Below are 19,736 nucleotides of genomic sequence, written 5' to 3'. Positions count from 1 at the left end.
TAAGTTGACATTCTAAGAGGGTAACATGTAATCATAGTACTGGAAAGAAAGTCACTCTGGATCTTTTCTGATGGGAGAACCGGAACGAGGAGATGGAAGCTCATCTTGATCAGGCAGCATACCCCAATCTTTGAGGATGGATAGTCCCATTTCAGCATTCAGCAAGGCATGGACTTTACCCTGTCTGTTGATCAAAATCTTCGCAGGGATACCCCATCTGTAGGGAACACCTAGGTTGCGGAGAGTTTCAGTCAGAGGGCCAAAACTATGCCTAGCTTGCAGCGTAGCTGCAGAGAGGTCTGCAAAGAGTTTAATATCTTCATAGGGATCAGCAAGAACCGTGTGTTTTTCGAGAGTATTGTAAAAGTAGGTCCTTGGTTTGAAAAATGTGAACCTAGCAAGGACGTCTCTTGGCAATTCATCCGGAAGGGACCTCGGCTTGGCTAACCTGTGGGCCCTATCTATGCTATACTCGTAATCTTCCAAATCAGGGAGCAGTTGTTTGGTAAGCTGCTTCACATATTTAACAAGCTGGGACCCAGGTACGTTTTCAGGTATGCCCCTGAACTTCACATTATTGCGCCTATTGCAGTCCTATGAATCAATCATTTTGTCGTGCAGGGAATCAACCTTCTCATCTAAGGCATTATGGGCATCTTGCAACTCATTGTGGGCTTCTGCGAAGGAGGTAAATTTAGTCTCAGTGTGGCACATTTTCTGCTCCAAGATAGAGGTAGAGGCTTGCAGTGGGTTTAACAGCTTGCTAAAGTCCGTCTGCAAAGAGCTATGCAGGGCCTGCAGCATTTCTTTAAGCATGGTGTCAGAGACAGCAGTATCATTAGTTTTCAGAGATGAGAACCTATCATTATCAGTCTCTGGAGCAGGGGTCTGAGGAGTCACTAGGTCCCCGTCTGGGGCAACCAGACGGGGTCTCTGCTTCTGAGGACTAACCTGTGGAGATGTCGGAATGTCCTCAGCAGCGGCGCTCCACGTATCGCAGGCCTGCGAGGAGTCATCAGCATGTGTCTCCAGCGCTGCTTCTCTGCTCGGTCGCATCACAGCTTCAAGACAGGTAGGTGGTGGTGAGCTCCAGTGCTGCGGCATCTCGAACAATAATGACTGGTTAACCTTAGTGGAAGGAAGCGACTGGTAAGAGCTCCGCATAGCCTTCGAGCCGTCTCCCCCTCCATGCTTCTTCTGCCTCCGTCTTGGGTCTGAGTGCGGGCTGAGCCCTCAGAGTGAAAATAGCTAATATTAGAGTCTGTATACCTCCTTTATGGAAGTTTCTTTTCCTGCCCAGAGTCGCCATGAGGGCTGAGACAGCCACAGAGTTAAGATTGAAGTCGCTGGCAGTTGAAAAATGCTTATTTCCCCGGTGTCACAGCAGGAGCTCTGTATTCACACAGCCATCTAGTCCGGCAACCAAGCCACGCCCCGATGTGCTTGGTTTTAACTTAACACATCATCATGTAGGCCACTGGATATGCGAAATTGCTACATGATGATGTGTTCCCCTCTTTATGCACTGAAGCTGGCACATTCCCTGAGTTTTTCCAGCAAGATGGTGCACCACCACATTATGGGTGTCAGGTACGAGCATTCCTAGATGAACAGTTTCCTGGAAAGTGGCTTGGTCATCGTGCTTCAGTTGAATGGCCCCCAAGGTCTCCCGATCTCACCCCCTTAGACTGTTATCTTTGGGGTCATCTGAAGGCAATTGTCTATGCTGTGAAGATCCGAGATGTGCAGCACCTGAAACTACGGATACTGGAAGCCTGTGCTAGCATTTCTCCTGTGGTGTTGCTATCAGTGTGTGAAGAGTGGGAGAAGAGGGTTGCATTGACAATCCAACACAATGGGCAGCACATTGAACACATTTTATAAGTGGTCAGAAACTTTTAACACTTCTGGCTTTTGCTCAAAAACTGCAGTGGCAGTTTTCCAAAAACTGGCAGAAAAAAAAACAAGTGGAAACAGCCTTATATTGATTATGGACAAAAAATCCTGAAAAAAACATGTTAACACTCAACAAAAGTGATAAATCACAAAAAACATAAATGCTCAAAAACAAAAGTGCCGAGTGTTCAAGTGCAAGGAGCAATGTGGTGGAAACCGATTTCCAGGACCTCCTTCAAATTTCAAAATAAAGGGGTGTGGCACTAGTTACAAAGGGACTAAGGGTGCGCTCACATGTGTGTATTTTCTGTTGCAGATCTGCTGCACATTTGCTGTAGCAGATTTTACTACCCATTGAAGTTAATGGGCAGCAAAATCTGCAGCAGCAAATTTGCAGCGAAAATATGCACATGTGAATGTACTCCTTGCTCCTGTATGTTCTGGGCACCAATTATGCAGTACTGTATGCCTTCATGGTCACCTATCATTTTTTGGGCATAGATCATCTCAGCTTACCTTTGCACCACCATACATAATAGCAGATTTCTGTTACTACTGTGCATAGACAGAAAGCTGCCAGTTATTGTAGTCCAAGGTAATGAGATTCATTTTTATCAAAACCAAATCACTGGGGGAAAGATAAGTGTCCCTGCCACTAGGTTTATGCTGCTGAGAGACTTTTGTTAAGGTGGCAGTGATTCCCCATACCCATTGGGCTCCTTTAGCAGCTGCACTGGTTACACCAATGGTATGTTATACAATAAAGGTATAGCCTGTGTTACCTGAGCTGTCTTCTATACATCAGTGCCTTACATCATTAATAACAAAGCTAATTTGATACTTGTTTTCACAGTGTGTGGACTGAAGAAACTAAGTGTACCCTTGTTCAAGCTACTTTCAAAGAAACAGCCAACTGTGTTCATAATTCTAACACAAAGCTCGAAAGTATATTAAAATACCCCTGTCTGGAGGTATTGGTAAATATGAATTATTCAGAAGATATATTTATGCTATATCACACCGAGGAATCTCCAGAATGGAATAATAAGGTAATATGAACCAACGTTTTATTTGTCTGCCTTCTAGTAAACAGGTAGTTAGTATATAGTTATCATTCCAACAAGTAATATGTGAAGCAACCATTAAACATATTTATAAAAGAACTGGAGGATCTAGTTTATCTGCTACATTAAATATCCTAAGTGTCCTCTTTCTTAGGGAAATCAAAACTTTTGAAGCAAAGGCCTTTGTCTCTCTTCACTCAAAAATAAACCCTCTTAAAGGGGTTGTGCGCTGCCCTGACTTTCGGAGCTCCGCTGACAGCGTCCAGAGGTTCATTACTCCGAACGCTGTGTGTGGGCTGTCACGCCCCCTTCCCATAGACTTTCGTTGAGGGGGCAGGTGAGACATCACGAGGGGGTGGACGAGACATCGCGAGGGGACGCCCGACGGCTGCGAACACGGAAGCCCGCACACAGCGTTCGGAGTAATCAACTTCCGGACGCTGTGAGCGGAGCTCCAAAAGTCAGGGCAGCGCACAACCCCTTTAAATTCCACAAAGATGAAGTTCGTGTTAGACTGTATTGGGGGAGAGTTTATGGTAACAGGATGTGATCTTTATTTCAGATGTGACTTGTAGCCTTTTGCCTTACATACATCCCTTACAAAGAACCAGAAATTAAAACTTAAATGCTCCTAAATGTTTGGGGAGAAGGGCTACTGCCACTAAAAGGAGGGTTGTTATTACCTACAGGGGGGCTGCTACTACCTACAAGAGGCTGCAGAATGATGGAGGCAGGGAAAAGGCACTCAGTTACGGGGAATGAGCAGCCATCAAGGCTGGGGCTTCAGGAGACTGGGAAAGCTGGGTGAGAGGCAGTACACAGTGCAGGGCTCCATGATACTCCCCAAGCTTTATGTACTGCCTGTCAACCAGCTTTTCCAATCTCCTGAAGAGATTATCTGTCTGGTGCAGCAGCCGTATTAGATTAACAAATATTCAGAAGTCTTAGTGCCAGGCTTACAGTACTTCCCCAGCTTTTTAAGGCTACTGAATTGCAGAGTCCTAGTGTGACATAAGTTACTTCACTTCATGTCTGAAACTTGGCTGCTGCACCAGACAGCTTCTTTAGCCCCTTAAGGACCAGGCCCATTTTGGCCTTAAGGACCAGACCAATTTTATTTTTGCATTTTAGTTTTTTCCTCCTCGCCTTCTAAAAATCATAACTCTTTTATATTTCTATCCGCAGACCCATATGAGGGCTTGTTTTTTGTGTCACCAATCGTACTTTGTAATGACATCACTTATTTTACTTATTAAAATGTACGGCGCAACCAAACAAATATTATTTATGTGGGAAAATTGAAAATTGTACCGCTTAAAAAAAAAATCTAAAACCATTTTAACAAAATTAGTATGTTTGAAATTGCCCTATTTTGACCACCTATAACTTTCTCATTTTTCCGTATATGGGGCGATATGAGGACTCATTTTTTGTACCATGATCTGTAGTTTTTATTAGTACCACTTTTGCTTAGCTTTTACTTTTTATAAATTTTTTATACATTTTTTTGGGAATAAAATGTGACAAAAAAGGAGCAATTTTAGACTTTTCTAATTTTTTTTTACGTTTACGCCATTCACCGTATGGGACAATTGACAATATATTTTAATAGTTCAGACTTTTACGCACGCGCTGATACCAAATATGTGTATTAATAATTTTTTTACGCTTTTTGGGGGGTAAAATGGATAAAACAAACGTTTTACTTTTTTATTGGGGTAGGGGATTTTTCATATTTTTTTACTTTTTTATTTTACATATTTTTACTTTTTTTTTTTTACAATTGTTATGTCCCCATAGGGAACTATTCATAACAATTAGTTGATTGCTAATACTGTTCAGTGCTATATATAGGACATGAGAAAAGAAAGAAAAAAAACGAAAATGGCGCCTTGCGTATTACCCTTTGTATATAGAGAGATAGATATTGTGGGGGAAACCCACAGGTCATATAGGTGGGTGCTCACCAGATAGTATTAGTAAAAGCGCATATCACCCCGTATTGGGGTACTCACTGATGTCCACAGAGCTGCTGTGCCGGGAGGTCCCAGGAAACAAGCAGATGCTTGTCCAGAAGAATATGTCCAGATGCAAGAAAAAGACCTTTGTTGTCATGGCGCTGCCCGTTCGGTCATCAGTATGGGAGAAAGAAGGCTAAGAGTAGATCTCAAGTAAAATTTAAAGCTTTATTGCTTAAAATAGAAAATAATAAAAATGTGGATGAAGCGTTTCGAGGGGGTCTCCCCTCTTCCTCAGATCAATGATCTGAGGAAGAGGGGAGCCCCCCTCGAAACGCATCATCCACATTTTTATTATTTTCTATTTTAAGCAATAAAGCTTAAATTTTACTTGAGATCTACTCTTAGCCTTCTTTCTCCCATACTGATGAACGAACGGGCAGCACCAGGACAACAAAGGTCTTTTTCTTGCATCTTGACATATATAGGACATAGCACTGATCAGTATTATCGGTGATCTTCTGCTCTGGTCTGCTCGATCTCAGACCAGAGCAGAAGACCCCGGGAGACGGCCGGAGCCAGGTGAGGGGACCTCCGGCTGCCATGCTGGATGATCGGAAGATGTCGTGATCTGTATTGATCACTGCATCTGAGGGGTAAATGGCGGACATCCGCACGATTGCGGATGTCCGCCATTACTGGCGGGTCCCTGTCTGTTGATAGCAGCCGGGACCTGCCGGGCATGACGCGAGCACCGCTCCGGTGCTCGCGATCATGGCGGCGTGTACAGTGCATAGTGAAAGTATTCGGCCCCCTTGAACTTTTTGACCTTTTGCCACATTTCAGGCTTCAAACATAAAGATATAAAACTGTAATTTTTTGTGAAGAATCAACAAGTGGGACACAATCATGAAGTGGAACGAAATTTATTGGATATTTCAAACTTTTTAAAAAAATAAAAAACTGAAAAATTTTGCCTCCAAAATTATTCAGCCCCCTTAACCAGCCTAGCGGTATTCCCGAGCGTGACTCGGGGTTAATTTTCGCTGCTAGAAGCGGTAACCCCGAGTCACGCTCGGGGTAGAATTGCAGAGTTGCTGTGCGGGCTGCACAGTATATCACAAAAGCAATCAAATCGCGATTTTTGCTTTTTGCGATGTAGTGATGCAGCCCCCGGGAAAATATGTGATTATCTGCTCGGGTCGGCTCCCGTGGCGGGGGCCGACCAGAGCAGGTAAAGACATATACTAAAAGTCAGTGTTTCTCAACCAGGGGGCCTCCAGATGTTGCAAAACTACAACTCTCAGCATGCCCGGACAGCTAAAGGCTGTCCGGGCATGCTGGGAGCAGTAGTTTCACAACAGCTGGAGGCCCCCTGGTAGAAAAACCCTGAACTAAGTGTAAAAGTAAGAAGGAAGAAAATAAAAAAAAACTTTTGCTCACCTAATCCCGGTCCCTGCAGATGTCGTTCCCCTCCATGCGCTCTGTTCACTGCTCTATTCATCTTACAGGACCTTTCCCTTTTCAGCCAATCACAGGCCGCAGTGGTGTAAAGCCTGTGATTGGCTGAAGGGGAAAGGGCTTGTTCTGCAGCAAATACACTAGGTTTGAAATCTGCCGGCAAACCTAGTGTGTACTGCTGCAGGACAAGAAAAGGTGACAGAGGGGGGAATGTGACACAGGGGAGAATGTAACAAGGGGGGGGGGAATGTGACAAGGGGGGGTAATGTGACATAGGGGGGAATGTGACAGAGGGGGGAATGTGACAGAGGGGACAATGTGACAAGGGGGGGATGTGACAGGGGGGAGGAATGTGACAAAGGGGGGATGTGACAGGGGGGGAGTGGAATGTAACATGGAGGGGGGAGAATGTAACAAGGGGGGGGGAGAATGTAACAAGGGGGGGGATGTGACAGGGGGGATGAATGTGACGGGGGGAGAGTGTAACAAGGGGGGAGAATGTGACAGGGGGGATGAATGTGACAGGGGGGGAGAATGCAACAAGGGGGGAGGGAATGTGACAGGGGGGGGGAATGTGATATGGGGGGGAAATGTGACAAGGGAGGGGGAATGTGACGGGGGGAGATGTGGAATTTCAATGCAAAAAATTGTACCGCTTTTGGTACAAATTTCCAGACGGAATCGTACCGCTAGGGAGGTTAAGTTAATACTTTGTAGTACCACCTTTTGCTGCGATTACAGCTGTAAGTTGCTTGGGGTATGTATCTGAAATTTTTGCCCATTCCTCCTTGCAAAAACAGCTCGAGCTCGGTGAGGTTGGATGGAGAGCGTTTGTGAACAGCAATTTTCAGTTCTTTCCACAGATTCTCGATTGGATTCAGGTCTGGACTTTGCCTTGGCCATTCTAACACCTGGATATGTTTATTTGTGAACCATTCCATTGTAGAGTTTGCATTATGTTTTGGATCATTGTCTTGTTGGAAGACAAATCTCCGTCCCAGTCTCAGGTCTTTTGCAGACTCCATCAGGTTTTCTTCCAGAATGGTCCTGTATTTGGCTCCATCCATCTTCCCATCAATTTTAACCATCTTCCCTGTCCCTGCTGAAGAAAAGCAGGCCCAAATCATGATGCTGCCACCGCCATCTTTGACAGTGGGGTGATGAGCTGTGTTGCTTTTACGCCAAACATAACATTTTGCATTGTTGCCAAAAAGTTTGATTTTGGTTTCATCTGACCAGAGCACCTTTGGTGCGTCTCCCAGGTGGCTTGTGGCAAACTTTAAACGACACTTTTTATGGATATCTTTAAGAAATGGCTTTCTTCTTGCCACTCTTCCGTAAAGGCCATATTTGTGCAGTATTTGACTGATTGTTGTCCTATGGACAGAGTCTCCCACCTCAGCTGTAGATCTCTGCAGTTCATCAAGTGTGATCATGGGCCTCTTGGCTGCATCTCTGATCAGTCTTCTCCTTGTATGAGCTGAAAGTTTAGAGGGACGGCCAGGTCTTCGTAGATTTGCAGTGGTCTGATACTCCTTCCATTTCAAAATTATCGCTTGCACAGTGCTCCTTGGGATGTTTAAAGCTTGTGAAATCTTTTGTATCCAAATCCGGCTTTAAACTTCTCCACAACAGTATCTCGGACCTTCCTGGTGTGTTCCTTGTTCTTCATGATGCTCTCTGCTCTTTAAACGGACCTCTGAGACTATCACAGTGCAGGTGCATTTATACGGAGACTTGATTACACAAAGGTGGATTCTTTTTATCATTATTAGTCATTTAGGTCAACACTGGATCATTCAGAGATCCTCACTGAACTTCTGGAGAGAGTTTGCTGCACTGAAAGTAAAGGGGCTGAATAATTTTGCACACCCAATTTTTCAGTTTTTTATTTGTTAACAAAGTTTGAAATATCCAATAAATTTCATTCCACTTCATGATTTTGTCCCACTTGTTGTTGATTCTTCACAAAAAATTACAGTTTTATATTTTTGTTTGAAGCCTGAAATGTGGCAAAAGGTCGAAAAGTTCAAGCGGGCTGAATACTTTCACTATGCACTGTAAATGTACGTCATGGTGCGTTAAGTACCACGTCACCATGACGTACATTTACGTCCATTGTCATTAAGGGGTTAGGAGACCAGAAAAGCTGGGTCACCACCCATGGGTGAGCTGTGATGGCCACCTGCAGGGTGGTAATACCAGGAAGATATAAGAAGTGCATATCCCTATAGGGACTTAAAATGTGTATATCTAAGAAAATGTATAAAAAGTCCCTCCCTTAATAAAAAGTAAAACCCCCTGCTTTAAAAAAGAAACGAAAAACTGTTCACCCACACTAACATGAATATACAGGTACATAGTTCGGGTCACCTTGTTTCTAACACTGCTTACCAGTGAATATTGGAGCAGCCTTTCTGGAAATATTGGTCTGGTTGCTAATAATTATATTCCATGTTCTGTGCAATGTAGGTGGGCGGCTGCTGTATATGCAATGTTTTCTCCGGCCTGCTCGCTCCAGCGATATCACTACCCTTGTCATGAATATTTCTCCCTGCTTTATTCCAACTGCATGACTGGAGTGGTGATAGCGGCCGATGTGGTCAGGAGAAAGCATTGCACATTCAGCAGCGGCCCACCGACATTGCACAAAACAAGAAATTACATATTAGAAGCAGCGTTAGAAACAGATTCACCCTGGTGTCAGATTCCCTTAGAAAACAGCGTCCTTAATGTTCATATTAATTTCTTTCTAATATAATAACCTATGAATTGTTTTTAAATGTGTCTTGGCCACAGCTATATCGTTTTAGTACATAAGGCTGTGGTACAGGATATATGAGCTACAGTAGGCCCTTTTGCTTGGCTAGCTTAAATAGTGCCTTTATCAACACAAGGTCCAAAAATATAACCATCTTTGCTGCCTCTACAGTGGTCAAACCTGTAGGGCAGTGGTCTTCAACCTGCGGACCTCCAGATGTTGCAAAACTACAACTCCCAGCATGCCCGACAGCCATCGGCTGTAGGGTTTAGACTAAACAAGGGTAGGATTTTGGCCGACATATTGTTATGCATGGTGATGGTCTAGGTCACCATTAAATCAATAAAATGTGTTTGAGGCCTCAGAATAGGCCTTAAATGTGAGATCAGTGGAGGTCCAACTCTCGGCATCCCAGCCTCCTGTAATTGGTCTTCGCCCTCCAGCAGGTAGTAGTGATTGGCTGTTATCCATAAATGTATGTGACATGACATACTGTACAGAACTGGTTCTAGCTTTGACTCAGATTAATGGTCTATTCCAGGGGTCCTCAAACTTTTTAAACGGGGGGCCAGTTCATGGTCCCTCAGACCGTTGGAGGGCCGGACTATAGATAACAAAACATGAATAAATTCCTATGCACACTTATATATCTTATTAGTGGACTACCACTTTAAGTACACAGCACAGTTCCCCCCCCCCAAATTAGGTTGGCAGTATAGATCCCCCCACATTAGGTTGTAGTTCCCCCACATTAGTGTTGGCAATACAGTTCCCCCACATTAGGGTTGGCAGTACAGTCCCCCCACATTAGGTGCAGTACAATTCCCCCACATTAGGTGCAGTACAATTCCCCCACATTAGGTGCAGTACAATTCCCCCACATTAGGTGCAGTACAGTTCCCCACATTAGGTGCAGTACAATTCCCCCACATTAGGTAGTAGTTCCCCCCCACATTAGGTGCTGTATAGTTCACCCACATTAGGTTGTAGTTCCCCCACATTAGGTGCAATATAGTCCCCCACATTAGGCTTGCAGTATGTTCCCACACATTAGGTGCAATATAGTCCCCCACATTAGACTGGCAGTATAGTTCTCCCACATTAGGTGCAATATAGTCCCCCACATTATGTTGGCAGTATAGTTCCCCACATTAGGTGCAATATAGTCCCCCACATTAGACTGGCAGTATAGTTCCCCCACATTAGGTGCAATATAGTCCCCCACATTACGTTGGCAGTATGTTCCCCCACATTAGGTGCAATATAGTCCCCCACATTAGGTGCAGTATAGTCCCCCACATTAGGCTGGCAGTATAGTCCCCCAAATTACGTTGGCAGTATAGTTCCCCCACATTAGGTGCAATATAGTCCCCCACATTAGTCTGGCAGTTTAGTTCCCCCACATTAGGCTGGCAGTATAGTCCCCCAAATTACGTTGGCAGTATAGTTCCCCCACATTAGGTGTAATATAGTCCCCCACATTAGGCTGGCAGTATAGTTCCCCCACATTAGGTGCAATATAGTCCCCCCACATTAGGCTGGCAGTATAGTTCCCCCACATTAGGTGCAATATAGTCCCCCATATTAGGCTGGCAGTATAGTTCCCCCACATTAGGTGCAATATAGTCCCCCACATTAGGCTGGCAGTATAGTTCCCCCACATTAGGTGCAATATAGTCCCCCATATTAGTCTGGCAGTATAATCCCCCACATTAGGCTGGCAGCATAGTTCCCCCACATTAGGTGCAATATAGTCCCCCACATTAGGTGCAGTATAGTCCCCCACATTAGGCTGGCAGTATAGTTCCCCCACATTAGGTGCAGTATAGTTCCCCCACATTAGGTGCAGTGTAGTTCCCCCACATTAGGTGCAGTAAAGTTCCCCCACATTAGGTGCAGTATAGTCCCCCACATTAGGCTGACAGTATGTTCCCCCACATTAGGTGCAGTATGTTCCCCCACATTAGGTGTAGTATTTTCCCCCACATTAGGCTGGCAGTATGTTCCCCCACATTAGGGGCAGTATGTTCCCCCACATTAGGCTGGCAGTATAGTCCCCCAAATTACGTTGGCAGTATAGTCCCCCACAGGCATACAGCCTCCAGCCATAAAGTATGGCTGGAGGCTGTATGCCTGTGTACTGCCCCATTTCAGTCTTCCGACCACCGCTCCGGCCATAGCAGGACCGGAGGATCGGTGGTCAGAACACCGAAGGAACGCACCGCTGGTAAACACTTACCTACTACCAGCGTGCGTGTCCTTGCTTCTTCTTCTCCGCTGCTCCGCGCTCGGTTGCCATGGGCGCACGCATGGGACGTCAGTGATGTCGCTGCGTGCACCTGCTCCCAGCGGTCCCCGCGTTTTTAAAGTAAACGCAGGCCGCAGGGACTTCACAGAGGCATCCTTGTGTTCCGAAAGCATCTTTCGGAACACAGGGATGTCCTAAGGCAAAAACAACCAGCGGGCCGGGTAAATGCACTCCGCGGGCCGCATGTGGCCCGCCGGCCGTAGTTTGAGGACCCCGTGTCTATTCACATGTACAGTATTCTGCGCAGATTTGATGCACAGATTTGATTTGCAGGATTTTCTGCTGCAGATTTCTTTTCAATAAGATTTTTATTGGTGTTTTAACAATATAAGAAAGGAAACAAAAGGAACATCTTGCTATAACACACATAGATAAATTGTTACAAAGGGAGCAAGATGAATGTAAACAAGTTCAAAGGTCTCGATATGGAATGCTAATAATACAAAATAACATACTTCTTGACATGTCGTCTTATTACGTTGGGTCAAGGCGACTATAACAGAAATCATCCCTATGCTGGGATGTGTCAACGCTGGGCTCATCTTTAAATGCTAGCTTGTCATTAAAGTACTGAATAAGTTAGTCGAGATAATATAACTGATCCAGTTATAACTCCGACAAAACAAAAACAACAAATAATGAACATCATTATAAAATAAAAAAATCAAAAAAAGTTTGTGTGGCATATGTATCACAATAAGATGCAACACTGAATTACATTCAATATCAGAGTGGACTTACCAGACCCCATCCAGAACCTCCTCGGAAGTTAGAGTGTGGTCTTATAGACGGTTAATGGGGGAAAGATGGGGTTGAGCATTAATTAATGAGTCTGGCCGATGTAAATTGTGTACTGTTTAAGAAGGGTTTAAAAATTTGGGACTTAACCTCTTAAGGACCATGGACGTGTAAATATATCATTAATTAAACCGCACGGTCAATGGCCTACGCGTAAAAAAATTCCAAAGTCCAAAATAGCGTATTTTTGGTCCCTTTTTATATCATAAAAAAAATGAATAAAAAGCGATCAAAAATTTCAATCAATACAAAAATGGTAACGATAAAAACTTACGATCACGTCGCAAAAGATTAGCCCTCGTACCGCCCTATACGCAGAAAAATAAAAAAGTTATAGGGGTCAGAAAATGACAATTTTAAACGTATACATTTTCATGCATGTAGTTATGATTTTTTCCAGAAGTACGACAAAATCAAACTTAAATAAGTAGGGTATCATTTTAATCGTATGGACCTACAGAATAAAGAGAAGGTGTAATTTTAAACGAAAAATGTACTGCGTAGAAACGGAAGCCCCCAAAAGTTACAAAATGGCATTTTTTCTTCAATTTCTTTGCACAATGATTTTTTTTCACGTTTCGCCGTAGATTGTTGGGTAAAATGACTGATGTCCCTGCAAATTAGAATTGGTGGCGCAAAAAATAAGCCATCATATGGATTTTTAGGTGCAAAATTGAAGTGGTTATGATTTTTAAAAGGTGAGGAGGAAAAAATGAAGGTGCAAAAACGGAAAAACCTGTGGTCCTTAAGGGGTTAAGGATAAAATATTTTAACCCTGCTGCTGCACATTTCAATGTAAACTGAATGAACACAGCTTGAAATCCTGCGCATCAAATCTGCGGAGAATTTTTTTTGATGATATTTTGTATGTGGAAGTTGTAATAAAAATTTAATAAAAATGTAATAATTTAATTTAAAAAAAAATCTGCGCAGAGTACTGTACGTGTGAATAGACCCTAAAACAATGAAAAATTACACGGAATTTTTTTTGTCCTTCTTGTGCATAGCAGGTACCTATACCACCCAACAGCACGACAATCCCTGATTTCGGGAAACATGCTGCATGCCATGATGTGTTCACTGCCAGTCTCATGCTTGGTTCTGTTACTGAGCAGTCCCAGCAACTGTGGGTGTTTTCTCAATGGGGAATATTTATTAACAGGAAAATATTGGTATAGTTGAATAATTCAACTAAATAACCAGTCCTCAAGGTATATAGAAAATGAAAGATGGAAGAAATATAGAGTATGATCCAAGTAATTAATGATGGTAGTTCATTAATAAATCACAAATAATTGTTAGTCATTGTTATCTTTAACTACCATAATAAAAGATATGAAAGAAGTTGCTATGGGCAACTGGGCAACTTTTCCTCTGAACAGGTTTTGATAAATCTCCCCCAATGTGTTTAACAAAAGATGGGAACAGCTTAACTGTTTGTGTGGTATTTGTTTAGCTAAGCTGAGTTCATCAGTTGAGTTTACTTTTTCTTGTAACTGTGTCCTATGGCTGTTTCAAATAGTTCCAGAAAGTTAAATAGATTTGAAAATTACTTCTATTAAAAAATCTTATTCCTTTCAGAACTTATCAGCGCTGTATGCTCCAGAGGAAGTTGAGTTATTTGTTTCTGTCTGACCACATTGCTCTCTGCTGACACTCTTTTTTATTATAAAAATACAAAACAATTCCAAAAAACAAGAACACAAAACAAGCTTAACCAGCTACAACAGAAATGTAAAATAAAATAAAACCCTGCCTAACCGGCCAGCCCAGCTTTAATAAATTCTAAAATATACCAAACTACAACTATACTATACCTATACACCTAAGCAAACTATGAAATTCACACTCACACACATAACAGAAAAAAAAAAAAATAAATAAATAAATTAGCACAACTTGGCTAATTAAATGAAATAAATAAACCAACATAAAATTCAGCACCACCTGGCTATAACTCAAAATCATCCATACTTGGGAAAATAAATAAATAAATAAATAAAGCAACAGAAAACATAACACACGCATAATCTCCAAAACTAACAAAGACACACACACGCATATATTGAGAATGAAAATAACAACAGCACAACTTGGCTTATCAAAAAAAATAAATAAATAAATAAATAAATAAATAAAAATTAAAAGCACACCTCTGCTTCTTAAATAAAAGTTATATATACACAGACAAAAAACACCTATATACAATAATAATACTACATAACTACAACTGGTCCGACTGCCCTTTTCTTATGGCTAATGCAACCATATAAAACAAAATACATGACACAATATACCAACAAATAAATAAAATAAAACAATAATATAAAACAATATACATAGCACAGCATACATACAAATATAATAAATGTGCCTCACAAAAATACCTACAAAAACCCAAAAATAAATCCTACACAAAAACTGTGCCCTCTCCCACACCACCCCTCCTGTACATGGGTCAGTCCATAACCGTTCGTACAGTTCTTAAGTCCAGTCCTTAACTGACCCATGTCAGATCCCTTAAGGAAGAAAGAGAGAAAAAAAAAATAAAAAAAATTTAAAACACCCACAAATACCCCCTCCCCACCTAGCACTCCAACCAACCAACTAAATACAAACTTACATACAAGACCACAACCCAATTTAGGCCCAAGTTCAGTGCCTGTAAGCCCTTCATACCATATCAGCTGAAAACAAAACAAAAAGCTATGGTGCACATGCAACAGCCCACCACCAGGGAGAAGGATGGCAGATCTGATACACTGAAGAAATTTAAACTCTTTCCCTAACTCCCCCTACTATTCTCCCTAATTCTATCCCTTCATCAAACTGACCCTACTATCACCCTATCTCTATCCCTGTATGCCTGTCCTTAACCAAAATAAAGGTACTCTACCAAAAAGGTCTAGTACCTAGGGCACATCAAAAGAAAACCCTCTCCATAGGAGAGAAGCCCTACTGGTGCCAAGACTGCCATACTCCAAAGACCTGATCTTCCCGAGGTCACCGGTGATGTTCCTACAGACCTCCACCTCGGAGAGGACTTTCTGCTGGGTTGACACTAAACACCGTGCATTCCACGTGTGATACTTAACCACTAAGCTAACTAAAAATAAAGTGCCCCGATCTCGGCCACCGAGGGTCCTGAATGCCCCATAAGCCCACTCCGGATAGGTAGGGCCGGCAAGCTGACTCCAGCCAATGGAAGCGCCCACCCGGTTGTAGACCCCTACGTTAAAGGGACAATGAAGCAGGAAGTGGTCCATGCTTTCCAGCGTGTCCACACACTCTTCTCGGGGACACCCCCGGTCATCAGAGTTCCTGTACTTCAGGTTGTCCCTTACACCTAGCTTCCCCTGAAAGCAGCGCCAGGCCAAGTCCCAAAACTTCTGGGGGATTCTTTTCAAGTTTAAAAGATACAACCCCACCCTCAGATCCCGACCTGGGCAGTCCCTGAGCGCCAGAGGCTTCTGGAAGTGGGTCAACAGAACCCGTTTGTCAAGGAACTGCCTTGACTGGGTCCTGATCTCCCACACTCCCAGACCCCACCGACGTAACGCCTTCAGAGTCGGGGTAGCGTAAGCCGGAAGATATCCATGGGGCGTACGGAGGTCCTTCACTTGCCCTCCTCTCTCCCATTCCTGGAAGAAAGGCCGAAACCATTCCCTGCAGGAGAGTACCCACGGAGAAGCCCTCTCTTTCCAGAGGTTCGAAATTTTAGCTTTCAAGAAGGTGTTTGTTAAGAACACCACAGGGTTTACCATAGATAAACCCCCTAGTCTCCTCGTACGGTACGTAACCTCCCTCTTGACTAGGTTCAACCTGTTCCCCCATAACAGTTGGAAAAACAGGCTGTAGACCCTAGTGTAGTAAGCCTCTGGCAAGATACATACACTGCCCAGATAGATAAACAAGGGGAGCAGGTATGATTTGATCAGTTGTACCCTTTCCCTGAGAGTCATAGACCAACCCTTCCACTGGTTCACCCTCTGAGTGGCATCATGGAGCTTACCGTCCCAGTTTTTGGTGGGATAATCATCCTGGCCGAATGTGATGCCCAGAATTTTTGCTGACTCTTGGGGCTCTGGGAGGGTGTCCGGGAGATCAAATGTGGGATCCCCCCTCCCAGCCAGAGACTTTCACACTTTTCCCGGTTGATCTTGGACCCGGATGCCTCCGAGTAGCGCTCCACCTCTGACATCACCACATCGACCTCCTCCCTCGAGGAGACGAAAATAGTGACATCATAAGCGTACGCCACCACTCTCTGGGTGACATCCAGCTCCACCAGACTCATCCCAACTCCCGCCAACGGCCCACGATCTACTCTCCGGACGAAGGGATCAATCGAGAACACGTATAAAAGCGGGCTCAAAGGACAACCCTGACGGACTCCGGACCCCACCTCAAAAGAGCGGCCAGACCACCCGTTCACCAGTGGGAAACTCTCTGCCCCGGCATACAAGATCTTAAACCAATTCACAAAAGTACTCGGTAAGCCATATCTCAGGAGGACGGACCAGAGGTACTCGTGGTTCACCCGATCAAATGCTTTGGCCTGATCCAAGGACAGCAAGTACCCCTTCCAGAGACCCGCACTACTCCGCTCCACTGCCTCCCTGACACTGAGGACAGCACTTAAGGTGCTTCGGCCTGGAACAGAGCAGTGCTGAGCCCCCGAAAGGAGCCGGGGTGCAAACTTCACCAGCCGATTAAACAGTATCTTGGCCAGAAGCTTCCTGTCCGTATTGAGAAGAGCTATGGGCCTCCAATTCTCAACACGGCTAGGATCTTTACCTTTTGAGAGAAGAATCAGGGCTGACCTCCTCATTGACTTTGGCAGAGTGTCCGAGGAGAGACATTCATTGAATACCTTGGTCAAGAGGGGAGCTAAAGACTCCTTAAACTCTTATACCACTCGGATGTTAAGCCATCTGGACCTGGTGACTTCTTGGGGGCGAGCCCCTCGATCGCCTGTCTCACTTCCTCTTCCCTGATATCTTCTGCCAAAACATCAAGAGAGGGGTCTACCCCTGGCTCAGGAATGGTTTCAGCCAGGAAAACCGACATCCTGTCTCGATCTAGATCCTTCCTCCCCAAGAGGTGTGAGTAGAAGGATCTGACGACCTCCAGGATCCCTGATCTGGACCGATTCAGAGATCCTGTACTATCAACCAGTCCTGAGACTACTTTACTACTCACTGACATCTTGCAGTTCTTGTAAGGGTCGGGCGAGCGGTACTTCCCGTAATCCCTCTCAAAAACCAAAGATGCGTGCCTATCGTACTGACACCTCATCAGCAAGGACTTCACTCTGGAGATATCATCACGACTACCTCCAGTCGAGACAAGAAGCTCGAGTTTCCTCCTCAGACCCTGATACAGGCGATACTTATTCAGGGACCTGAGGCTCGAGAGCTGGCGGAAGAACCCCGCAACCCGCTTCTTGAATATCTCCCACCACTCTGACTTACTACTACAAAGGCCCAGTAAAGGTACCTGACTCTGAAGAAAATCCTCAAAGGACTGTCTTATCTCCGCTTCCTCCAGGAGGGACGAATTCAGCTTCCAATAACCTTTACCCATCTGGGGGGTCTCTAAAACATTCAAGGAAAACAAAATCATACAGTGATCAGAGAATTCCACCTCAACCACGGACACTGCGGAAGAGACGGCTTCCTCCTTTAAATAAAACCTGTCTATCCTAGACCTGCGACTACCTTGATGATAGGTGAAACCCGCGTGGCCTGAGGGGCTCCGGATGTGGGCATCCTTTAGGAGAGCCTCCCTAACTATATTATTAAGGGCCACACTATCGCAATCCAGTGGACCGTTGGAGCCTCTCCTATCTTGGGACCTTGTGACATTATTGAAGTCCCCTTCAAAGATCACCAGCCGGCTAGTAAAAAGGAAGGGCTTAATCCTCATAAAGAGATTTTTACGGCCCAGTTTTGTTTGTGGGGCATAGATGTTTATGAGCCGGAGCTCCTGTCCCTTCATGAGGACATCTAAGATCAGGCACCTCCCCATTTCTAACTCAATAACCCGTCTGCATTCAACCGGAGCGGTAAAAAGGACCGCCACCCCACTATACGGCTCAGCCGCAAGAGACCAGTGGGAGGGCCCGCGCCTCCACACTCTTCTGGCTTTCACCAGAGAGGCTAGATCTGGCAACCTGGTCTCCTGTAAAAGGAAAATGTCGGCTTCAACACGGCCGAGAAAATCGAAGGCTGCGAATCTAGCCGTATCCGACTTTATACTGGCACAGTTAATAGATGCCAGCGTCAATGGGGTGAGTGCCGCCATCATTGGTGATTGAGTTAGACGGCCACACCTTTACTTCTGCTTCCCCTTCTTTTTTGCCCCCTCATCCCCTGAAGAAGAGGAAAGGGCAGGACCACTTTTCGACCTTTTGTTAGACTCTGATTGGTCCATGGGGTCCCCGTCTCCGTCCGGCCCCAGTCTAGCCCTGCCCTCCGAGGAAGGTGCCTCCGCATGACAGGGCCCAGTTCCCCCCAGAGGCTCTCTCACCCTAGGCACCCCACCCTCACCTTCCCCCTCCAAGGAGGGGGAGGAGATGGTATCGAGGAAGAGGTACCGGTTTGACAGGTCAATCAGAGGGGGGGCAGTCAAGCTTCCGTTTTGGACCTGGCCCGTAGTACAAGGCTTAACAGAGGGCTCCGACCTCTTCTTTCTCCCTTTCCTTTTGCCCTTGTCTTTCTTTTTTTGCCTCTCCCCACTCTCCTCGTCCACACTTTCATAGTGGGAGGAATCGGAAGGGTCGGCCATATTGCCTTCCTCTCTGCGCAGCCTCCTGATCTCCTCATTCAGCACATTCTCCCCCAGAGCTTCAGTGGTTACAGGGCCAGCTTCAGGACCAGGGGCCAGAGCTACCCCAGTCACCTGGGCACTCTCCAGCTCCCTACTCCTCCTACGAGTTTCCTCCCGCCTTAGTTTGGCGGGGCCCTTTATCCTCGTCACTAGCCCTGTTGCGCCCCCATCCCTGCTCGTACCCTCCCCAGCCGAGGCAACTTCACAGCTCTCCCCGGACGGAGCAGTCACAGCACGGGCGAAAGCACTCGGACAACGGCTGAAAGGGTGCCCGAGGACACCACACAGGTGGCACCGGATCTGCCTACAGGATGCGGCCAGATGACCCACCCCACCACACAAAGCACAGACCTGTACAGTACAGGCTGCGCTAAAATGGGTGGGGCTACCGCACCTGTGACAGACCTTAGGCTGCCCCTGGTAGAAGACCTGGATCCTGTCACGTCCAAGGAAGGCGGCTGACGGAATGTGGGCAACTGTACTACCTGAACGTTTGAGTTTGACGGAAAACGTCCAGGCCCCGGACCAGATCCCGTGCTCATCCAAATTTTTCTTGGGCATGTCCGTCACATCCCCATATCGACCGAGCCAGGTCATGATGTCATAACAAGAAAGTGACTCATTACGGGTCAAAACTGTCACTTTCTTGACTGAGTTCT

At 45.1% G+C, this 19,736-nt stretch overlaps 1 protein-coding gene across 1 annotated transcript in view; it reads left to right on the top strand.

The window, feature by feature from the left end:
• Nucleotides 1–19,736, top strand: part of KCNMB1 (potassium calcium-activated channel subfamily M regulatory beta subunit 1) — a 64,708-nt gene that overhangs the window by 41,806 nt on the left and 3,166 nt on the right. The window contains exon 3 of the mRNA XM_056516524.1: nt 2,750–2,945. Coding sequence (XP_056372499.1) covers nt 2,750–2,945 — 196 coding nt within the window. The remainder of the gene's footprint in view (nt 1–2,749; nt 2,946–19,736) is intronic.

The sequence above is a fragment of the Hyla sarda genome, chromosome 4 (assembly GCF_029499605.1).
Source record: "Hyla sarda isolate aHylSar1 chromosome 4, aHylSar1.hap1, whole genome shotgun sequence".
NCBI classification, from domain to species: domain Eukaryota; kingdom Metazoa; phylum Chordata; class Amphibia; order Anura; family Hylidae; genus Hyla; species Hyla sarda.
Note: the sequence above shows the minus strand (reverse complement) of the source record. Positions and strands in the feature narration are given on the sequence as shown.